This window comes from Kryptolebias marmoratus, linkage group LG6 (genome assembly GCF_001649575.2).
Source record: "Kryptolebias marmoratus isolate JLee-2015 linkage group LG6, ASM164957v2, whole genome shotgun sequence".
Classification (NCBI taxonomy): domain Eukaryota; kingdom Metazoa; phylum Chordata; class Actinopteri; order Cyprinodontiformes; family Rivulidae; genus Kryptolebias; species Kryptolebias marmoratus.
Window position 1 is genome coordinate 17,243,960 of NC_051435.1, and position 10,979 is coordinate 17,254,938.

Consider the following 10,979-nt stretch of genomic DNA (forward strand, 5'->3'; position numbering starts at 1 on the left):
AAGTTAGTTGGGAGGACAGGAGAAATAATTGAAAAGTGCAGCTGGACTGTGTACAATCTTGTAAGGGATGCCTAGAAAATGAGATTAATCAGTGCACAGACATTGTGGGGAAAAGTTTGCAGTGAATGCCTGACAGTTGTGCTCTTTCTCTCATTTCAAATGTTGGCAGGCTAGCAGGCAGCTCCAAGGGAAATGCGCTCCTTTCATACTTGAGTAATTGATGAATTGTATGCAATATGCAAATGAGAATCCATAAATCTTATGAATGACAGCTTAATTTATGTGAGCCTTAATGAATGCAGGATTAGATTTTAATTAAATATCCTCAAAGGCACCCTGACTGGGTAAGTTTTTAAAGCCTTGTTTTGAAGACTTGTTTCATATGCATCGCAGTTCATGAAAAAAAAAAAAAAAAAAGGAGAGGAAAAAAGAAGAGAGAGATCAGTGCGAGAGTGGCTTAGATGAAATTTTCCTCGCAGTTTCAAGATAAGACCTGCGCTGTTTTGCTTAACCAAAGGCACTTGCAATTAATAAATACTAGAGCAAAATCATATCTACCAATCTCATTTAGGCTTTCCTGGAACTGCTCATTCTCATACATTTGATTAACTGCATTTACTTGAAGCGCTATCTGATTTCTAACATTTGGTACAGTATCTTTTTAATTAAGAGAATCATCCATTAGGCATGGAAAAGTCAACCAATTAGGCTTTCCTCATCAGTTCCCGTGATGTGGGAAGCCTGCTTACTCATTATCAGGCTCTGTTGATGTGATACTAAACAATCTCCGACTCTGTAGTTACGGGACATACAATTATGAAATCAGCTTTTAACATTAATGATGCATGGGAATAATCAGCAATTTATCGTGTTTTAGATCTTTTATAGATTCCATTTCACAGCTGAGAGGCTTCAAACGTGTCTAATGTAACGCGATTACGAGACGAAGTTCCTCGCAGCCGCCGTGAGGAGTGGATCGCTCCCAAAGCCTTTGATGACACGGACTTGGAGGGACCGCGACCGGCTCCGAGTTCCTCTGTACCATCAGATGGTCTTGACCCAGCGTGGTTCTAATCACGACTGAGCCCAGACAAAGGCACCGAGAAGGCACCCGCTCCCCCAACTACTGCTGATCCCAACCCGGCACATTAGTCCACCCAGGGATCAGAGAACAGACAGCAGTTTAAAGGGGGGGTTTAGAGGGGATTGATGCTAACTCTCTCCCGCCTTTGATTTCACACCATTTGATCTGTGATATATTGTTCCGTAACAAAGCTTCACAGTTTGCAGGGCGGATGCAGCTGTTCCTAACCCTAATAAATAAAAAGTGTTTTTCCTTTTCTGCCCCGCACTCACAAACTCACCGTAATCCGGCTATCTAGATCAGATAAGAGCGATGTGGCTACCTGTGCGAGGCGGTGTTTGACAGGTGCAAGGGGGAAACTGATTGAGATAATCCAAGAATAGGTTCAATGCAAATACAGATACAAGATCAGGGGAAGAATAGATGGATGCATGAAAAAGATGGATGAGTGAATTCATTCTCATGTATCACACTGTGACTCTGAGATTATGATCATCACGATGAATAGACTGCCAAGGTCAGCAGGAAGTATAAATCATCTTTTTCTTGTTTTTTTTTTTTTTTTGGTTGAAGACAGCATGTATTCTGAACTTTGTTTTTGTTTTGTCAAATTTGTCATTACTGCTGATAATTGCATTCAATGGCAATTATTCATTTTATTTATGAATGTATAAATTGTTTGGTTTATGAAATAAGAAAACAGTTTAAATAAGAGTATATATTATATAATAGAACCACGATCAATCCTACCTTCAAAAGAACTTATAGATTTTTTTGTTCCAAAAATAACTTTACTAGGAGTCCATTTATCTAATATTTCGAAAATAATAAACAAAACAAAACAAAACAAAATTACATATCAAAACTAGCATTGCTTGAAAAAAAGCATACTGAACACCACCCTGCATGCCAAGGTTTTAAAGAAAAATCTGTTTGTTCTAGGTATACGGTTGCGGACAACTCTCAGCTACTACCACGCAACGTTTTAGCTCAATATCTGCAAAATTACTTGAGTTATATCCACTTGTGTGTTTGCTAAGGTTGATTAGCTATGGCGGCCATCTTGAATTGAGTTGACTCCAAAAGTTAATCAGTTGTAGATGTACACCCAATGATTACAATCTAAAAGTTTCATTAAAGTCTGTCTTCTGATTAATGAAATATGTTGCTAACAGACTCCGACAGTTAACGCCAAAGTCTCAACAAGATTGAGGCATGATCTGTTACTGCTCAGACTATGTGATGTGGGCAGCTCTCAGCTACTACCACACAAACTTTTCCCTCAATACCTGTAAAATTACCAAAGTTATAGCCAATTTTGTGTTTGCTAAGTCTAATTAGCTCAGGCGGCCATCTTGAATCGGGTCGACTTCAGAGGTTTATCAGTTGTAGACGTACACCCAGTGATTACTACATGGTAGTTTTATTAAAATTGGTCCACTGGTTCAAGAGATATTTTGCTAACAGACACAAACACACACAAAACAAACAATGGAAAATACTTTCTCGCCCGCATCTTATGGCAGCGGGCAATAATTAACAAAATACCTAACTGGTTTCTTATCTTTGAGCTTGTACAGGCAGTGATGTTGTCTGCCCTCCTGTAATTGCTGGCATTTCTCTTATATCTGTCATAACTGATCTTATAGCTGATTAGATTGGGAGCCGGAGAGCAAAGACCTCATGCTAATCAGGAATTAATTATTTGGACATGTATGTTATTAGCTTGAACGTAGTGGATCATTTTCACTATGCATTCTCATTTAAATGTAACCTTTTTTTTTTTTTTTAAGAATAAAACCTTGGCGTTACTTTTTCTTGAAATGCAAAGCCGACTTTTTCAAGTTGCTTCCTTGGCGTTCAAAGTTAAAACATTTCATCTTGGCCTTTCAATCAAAGCCGTTATCTCACCTGTGGGGATTTGAAATTAGCAGAAAAGCACCACCGACATGTTATCCCCGTCTCTCAAACAAACATAGTTAACCTCTTGGGGGAAACATGTGCATATTTTTAACCCGTTTGATTGAAGCAAATAATAATAATAATAATAATAATATACAAAAAAAAAAAAAAAAAAAAAGAAACCCGACGCTCAGCATATTCAGGCCCCTGATGGTCTGAGGTGGGGGAAGGGATGGGAGTGGAGGCGTGGGGAGGGGGCATCTGAAATTCTGCCTGACCGGGCACTTAAAAGGTAAGAAGCTGCTTTGTTTTATCAATAAGACCTTGTTTTCATGGCTGGTCACCACCCCGGCAAACCAATCAATGGGGCATGCTCTGCTATCGCGGTGAGAGAAATGAAAAATAAACCCCAGATAATCCTTCAGTTAAAAGGTTACTCGGGGCGTTAAAAGCTATTTTGTTAATTTATTTACTCTCTGCACCGGAGAGATAAAGAAAAGGAACAATTAGGGAGTTCTAGGTGAGAGATTTTAAAAGGGCAATGACATTGGGTTAATATTTTATAAGGCCTGATTGGCAGAGACCTAAGGAGGCCTTTTGTTTACCCAAGCCCCAGACGAATGATTCACTCGCTTGTTTTGGCCAGCTGGGCGGAAATGGAATAAATATCTTCATCCTTACCTTTTAGAAACGCCAAACAAAGGGCTGCGATAAAAGGTTAATGGCTCAATCATAACCACCGGGAAATAATATTATGCTCTTTCTCTGCAAACCAGAACCACCGAGCACATTATCAGGTTGAATTCCTAAAGATATTCGAAGATGGGTAAAGCAGATGTTAATTTTTTTTTTTCCCCCCTTCTACTTAATGTGTAACTAAATCCACTAAGGGAGTGTGCTCACTTGGGCTAAACATTACATTTGTGGTTTCAATTGATTTATAACAGATCATAATCACTGCATTAACGGCGTTCTGGGTAATAAGATCTCAGTCGCTGCTTCCGTCGTCAGAAATCTCGTCGTTAGGGCCTGATGGTGAGTTGTCAGAATGTTGCCGTGAGATCAAAACTATCCCGATATCTAATGTGATATCATACCTCTTATTATTCCTATCACATTGTGTTGGCTTCCTGTAAACGGGGTGAGAACGTGAATTTAATTATTGTGCTTTTATTGCATTGTAGTGCTGAAATTGGACTCGTGCGGAGTGTATTGTTGGGCCCCGTGTAATCTGATTGCCCGCGCTGCGTAGTGAGTTGGATAGTATCAGATTCCAGCCGACTCTGCTGGGTCAACACACGGCCGGGCCATTAAAGGAAGTCTGGTTCAGGGAAAGTTCACCACTATTTTCTTTTCACCATGGCTGCAAAACAAGAAAGAGAATAGATCTGTAACATATTTGTGGCCCTGGCCCAAAGCTGGTGGGGCCTGTTTTGTTTCCTTAATGAAATCCAGAGATATGAGGGGCCCGATTGTTTTCAGTATAAAGACAAATAAAACACGAAACTAATTTTTTTTTTCTTTTTAATGACTGACCTTCAGAACAGAAATATTATTGTCCAAACAAGGCTCAGTATAAAACCAAGAGGCTCTTTTGTGCTGAACCGTTTAAACGCAAGAAAGAAAGCAAACAAGAAATGTGCCAAAGGTACCAAAATTCCAATCATAAATCCAGTTGCACTATCTTTTTTTCTGCAATAATGCCCTAGTTTGGAACAGTTTCTGTGCCAGGTTATTTAGGGAATCAGCATCTGCTGCTTGATAAATAGCCCGGCTTTGTGTTTTAGGCCAGGTTGAGTTTCTCTCTGGACCCAGCTCATTAGCCTGGATGACTCTGACCATCATAGTCCTGTTCGGATGGTGTCGTGTACACCTCAGCGATGGTATTTCAGGGCACCAAATGACATATTGTGAAGGAAACTTAAACCTGAGTCAATCCCAAGGCCTAAAAAGTAGTAAATAGGAAAAATAGCCATTGGATCCGTCCCTCTTTTTTTTATTTTTAAACTAACTGCATGCTATTTCTGCAAATTTAGACACCAGCTCAGCCATAAGGAAAGGAGACAGAAATATTATTTCTGAGAGCCCTTCCTGTTGCTCGGAGGTTCCTCAGTTCAAAGCGTTTCAGTTGCCGTATTGCTTTCATGGCTGGCTAGTGTTATTTGTTTGGAGAGAGCAGCTGAAATGCTATCCCTTTAAACACACAGACGTATTCTTCCTGCAGCCTATCTAAACATTACGTATACCTAACTGGGCTTTTGTGTTGGGGGTTCACATCCTTTGACATGATCTAAGGTTGATGTGACATTTCTTTGTCCATTTGAGAGCATTTTTTTGCTTTTAGTATTGTTAGTAAAAAGGCTTTTACCCATCACATACCCTCTATTGAGGTCTTTCATAAATAATTCAGCCAGAGTACAAGTGAAAGTGATGACAGCAAAACTGTCTGCGATCTCGCCCTCTCATAAGATCAAAGAGGTGCTTCTATAGGAATCGGAATAACGTTTCCAGGCTTTCTGAGGTTGAACGGGCATTCATTTCTCCTCCTCTCTGCCTCTCTCATAGCCTCCCTTAGTTTCTGTCATTTGCGTTCCCTCCTGATAGTTCTTTCAGTCCCTTGTGTGTTTCCTTTCCAAAGGGACACAGTTGGGTGCAAGTCTGCTTTTAGTCCTAAAACCTCCAGAGCCGGTATATGAGAGAGTCAGCACATTCAGACAGACAGAGTGAGTGCACTCTATTAGCAGTAGTGAGGTAAATAAACCTCACAAGACATGGCTGAATAAATTCAACTACTAAGGCAGCTGCTAAGGCCACAGCAACTCTCTTTAGATACTGCCTTTGGGAAATGTAGTGAAATGTACTGTAACACAAACAGCCTCATGCACTGTACTGGCTGATAAAGTCCTGAATAAGACTTTACTGCTTGAAAAGCTCATCTACTTTGGTTCCTATTTATAAAAGACACTTAAGAGTAATTTAGACTATAGTAAGGGTATCCCAATTTGTGGAACAATCCCTACGCCTAAATTTCAAGGGTCTCTTTGAAGATACAAAAGGCTGTGGTTAAAGTTTTCCCCTACAAAATGAAAAACCTGAAAGAAGTCTTTTATCACCAGCTGTGGCAAAATCATTCAACGTTTTTACAGTGTGTTGTAACTTTATCTAGCTTGGTACAAAAATAATCATAATCTTTTTTTTTTTTTTTATTTAAAAAAAGGAGATCAATGTTGATATTAAATGTAATGTTTTGGAATGCCATCGAACTAGCTATATTTTTGTGTATTACTAACAAAATGAAGTGTGCCTTAGACAGGACCAATGGCCCTCAGCCTTCACAAAAAAATATTGAAACCGTCTAGCCGTTGGCGTAAACGCGCAAAAAGCAAGATTTGGGCTAAATTGTTGGGGTATGGGGTGAAATTAAAATTACTCATGCTGTTTAAATTGATGCTTTTACTCTTTGTACAGAGAAGTAGCAGAAGCTCCAACAAAAACAACTGAGATACCTATGCCACACCAGTAGGTGGTGACAACACTTAAAGCATTGACGATAAATCAAAACACAAAATAACTGTCTAAGCATGTTGTTATGTTCGATTTAGCTCAAAAATCAGAACTAAGATCTGGGAATGACGTTAAACCCAACTTAACAGCATTCAAACTGCTAGTCAGACAAACGGAAGGATTTGCAAATTGCTATGCTCAGTGACTAGGTTAACTAGCATTAGCAATGCAAGTCGATATTGGATTTCTCTGCTTTTTCTTTTTGCATTCCAGTACTATCCACATGTTCACTAATGGTGACTGGACAGTATTGTATGGGACTGATTAGCAAACTAACAGAGGTGAAAACACTGCAGATACAGTATCACAACCTGTCATATGTGAGTAGCCATATTGGATTTTGGGGTTGGGGATGGGCATAAACCTTTGAAGTTCCAACTTTGGAGGGGTCACATTAGTCAATTTTTCCAACTTGAAACATGGAAATTCTGACCAAGTGTATCGGATTACAAATGGAATGCACAACATTTGTCCAAAACAACTGCAGCTTGTTTTATTTGACACCATTTGCCATCTGACCTTTTCAGCGTACACGATGTAAAAAAAACCAAAACCTAACAACAAGCCAGATAAAGTACTGAAAACATTTTTATCTTAAGCACTCCTAAGACAGTATATTTACATAATAATTGAAAAAAATATTCTGAATGTGGTTCTGTAACCACATCATTCCCCAACCATAGTTTGTTAGAGAATAAAACAAGCTTGAGCCCTGAACAGAGAAGCAGAATGAAGTCTTTTCAATGAGACGATACAGGTTGGATTCAAACCTCGGCCATTTGCTCCGTTTCCCTTTGCTTCAATGTATCTGTCAGAAGATGACACATAAATTCAACAACTTCTCTTATTTGTCCATTTTTGATGTTTGCAGCAAGCTGTAGATATTATGTTGCATTTTCAAGATAAATTTAAAAGGGCACTTTGTATCCTGGCATAGCTTGAAATGGACTTCAGTGTGAAATAATGTATGAAGCCAATATGTCACCTGTGTCAAGTCCCCATAATTCATCTTCAGCTGAGACAAGCAGCTCCTGCTTCATGAAGAATATGCCTCTACAGAATCTTGGCCCATTACACGCTCATTGTGTTTTTCTTTTTCACCCTATAGGCTTTTCTTTGTAACTATAAGCCAGCAAAGTAGGTATTGATTGAAACTTGAAGCTGTATTAATAAGCGAATGAGTAAGATGTGTAGAGAGTCAAGGGTGTATCTGCTTTGAAGGCCTTTTCGCCTCTACAGTAAGGTGGCACAGTCATTTATCACGGCTGGATCTGTGCCCCTCGTTTGGTGTAATAAAACTCCCCCATCAGAACCGTCCAACAGGTCTGAATCACTCTGTCACACCACCTTCCAGCTAAGGCACGCATTAAATCAAGCAAGCAGAACATTTCCTAAGGCAGCCATTGCCTTTTAATTTCCTGAAGAACCTTAAAATATCATTCATTACCAGAACTACACATATTTGGTTTTTAAAAGTCTCATAAATCAATAGTGGCCTGACTGCAATAATTATAACAAGTTAACATGTAATTTCCAGGCCGAGGGCCGAGTGCTGGATTTTAGCATATGCAAACGAGGCAATTCAAATAGTGTGGGGATATTAATACGGAGGAACAGGTAACGAGGTGCAGGTTATGAATTATGCATCAAAAAGTGGTTGATCTTCAATAAAGGAAATGAATTCACCGTGTAATCTAATTAGTTATGGAAGTCTATTATGTTGAGCTGCAGAAAGCAACTGTCCTTGAAAAGACATTTATTTACAGTACATGTTAGCTCTTTGGAATGGAATTGCATTCTGGAGAGCTCCAAATGTTAACACTCCCCCCGCTGCCACCGCTGCCCACACAGCCCTCCCTCTGCCACTCTCCTCCTCATCACTCAACCTGTTCTCCCTTCTTCTGTTGCAGCTCCAGACCCGGACGGCCTCCGAAGAGAACCCAGAGTGTGACATCACCGGAGAACCCCCACATTATGCCCCACTCGGTCCCCGGACTCATGTCTCCTGGCATGATTCCCCCCACAGGTATGAGTTGGTCTGTATTGTTGTGTTGCAGTTACTTATACTCTGATTCACTTTGTCTTGTTTCTTTTTCTCTTCCTTGCATCTCTCTTTCTCTCTCTCTCTCTCTCACACACACACACACACACACTCACACAGCCTCCCTACGAATATCCTCCCCGCAGCTTGTCCTCGAAATGGCAACCAGTCCAAAGTGACACATGCACCCAACCCACCAGACACCAGCCACTCACTCGTTTACCAAAAACAGATCCTCTGCTCAGCCACCAACCCCCCCTCCGGAAACCAAGAGGGGGAGAATAAATTGGAGTGGAGATCTTTTCTCTCAGATTATTCCAGTAGATGTTGCATTTTGCCTTGAGTGCATTCTAATTAGTGCGATTAAATCCACTCCGCTGGTATATGTACATAGGCAGTGGTGATGCTAAAGCAAGCTTATCGCCACAAGAATCAACAACAAGCGTTTGTGCCCTAACTTAGCCCTGGGCCAAGTCTTATTGCAACTAATGCTTTTGTTCTATTTGTGGCTGGTTTTCATTGTGGGCGCTTTGATGTTGGTGGCTGTAAGTGCTCGGATTTGCATATTTTGCTGTCCTTCTTGATATGTATTTAATGAATTTGTGCAGTCCAAAGCAGCTCTTAGAATGCTCATCTGGTGTACAGTAGATGGTGTATTTAACTGAGCGTGAACTTCACAGAGATAAACCACCGGCGCAGATTTTCATTTTGATACAGTATTTGTGTGCAACGATTTCAACAGACCTGTAATTATCTTAACAGGCACATTTTAATTATAGCTGTAAAAACAAACTGGGCTTTTTTTCTTTTTTTTTTGCTTCGTCAAAGGCAACAAAGGAGCAACTATGGGAACAATATTAAACTCAGGTCCATCCACGTGTTTTAATACAATAGAGGCTCACAGCCCTGGCTCATGCTTTGAACTCTGGGAGCAGTGTGAGGTCACTGGTTATCTGCTCTGTACTATAAAAGGGAAACTTAAAGGCCGAAGTGAAAACAGAAGGAGGACAATGATGAGAAAGACGTGTTATTTAGTAGAACATAAAGCAACAGAAAAGCCTTTTGATATCATCCCCCTTTAAGCCCAGAGGGACTCTGTGATCTTGACATTTAGTCGGGGTATTCAGTGGACAGAGATAAAGTAATTGAGGTTTTTGGTCTTCTTCATAACTTCCAGAGGCTTCCTAACTGGAGTGAGAGTTTCTTCAGCTGTGTTGAATCAAACTGTTAGATGTCAAAGAAGTTAGAGATTGTGACAGATTGATAATTAGGTGTAATTGACTATACACAAGTTAGCATCTAAGCAGGCGACTAATTGATCTTCCTGTTATGTCCAAATGTTTTGACTGATGATCAAAGAAACAACGCTGTGAAACTGTCTTCAGTTGTTTTGCTCTCATGTCATGTCACATAGTACATTTTTCTGATAAAGTGTTTACCTGCACACACAAATGGAAAGTGGATTGATGACTTTTCCTAAACCACAGCCAAATCTTCAGGACTCAATAATTGTAATAATAATAATAATATTATAATAAAGGCTTGTTGCGAGCGATCGCCACTCTTCTCCAGAAGAAGGTGCACCTCTTTAAAGAATTTCGCTAACTGCCACAACAGAAAAAAGCGGACGATTTTATCTGAAGCACTCTACATCAAAGCAAAGCAAGAATGACTAGTTCAGATGAAAAACAGGCACTTGAGGTCCTTATTTGTTTTAAAATAAGCTGTATGTATATCTTTTCGTTTCCCAGGGATGTACGGCAACAGTGGAGAGCAAGAGGTGGATGTACGGAAAGCCAAATGAATCATAATTTGCATGCTTTAAAACATCCTCTGATGTTTCATAAATACTGTTAAATACACCACCAGGTTTTTCAATTTTATTGCAAAGATATCAACTGACCAATCCTTTTTTGGTGTGCATGACCTGCTATCTTAACACCTTCCCACTAGCAAGGGTAGTTTCTTTGTTTTTTGAGAGAGCTATAGTTATTTTTTGAGGGGAAGGATTATGGTCTGTTTAAAAAACTAAAAAGCATTTGATAGTTTGTTCCCCCTGTTGTGCCAACCTTGCACTGAAGTGTCACCTCGAAGTCTAATCTAATTACCACAGCCTGAGTTATGTGTACCATCATTAGACATACAGTCAAATGGCATCAGTGCTTTTATGAAACACAGGGAAAAGATGTCTTCTTCACACTCACCAAGACCAAGTGAGCGTGGATATGAAACACACTGTTAACATATGTATCTTTGCCCTTGACACATCCGTTTAAAAAGGACGCCCTGATACGCTTAAGTTTTCCACTTAAGGAAGCAGGAATATGTTTGTGAAAGCACATGAGCATCTGATGCTCGCATTCATGGCCCTCAGCATGAATGGGGGGG

The 10,979-nt window shown here is 39.9% G+C and overlaps 1 protein-coding gene across 1 annotated transcript in view; it reads left to right on the forward strand.

Annotated features, from left to right (window-relative positions):
• Nucleotides 1-10,979, forward strand: part of dachd (dachshund d) — a 106,043-nt gene that overhangs the window by 48,597 nt on the left and 46,467 nt on the right. The window contains 1 exon segment of the mRNA XM_025004642.2: nt 8,461-8,576. Within this exon segment, the coding sequence (XP_024860410.1) occupies nt 8,461-8,576 (116 nt within the window).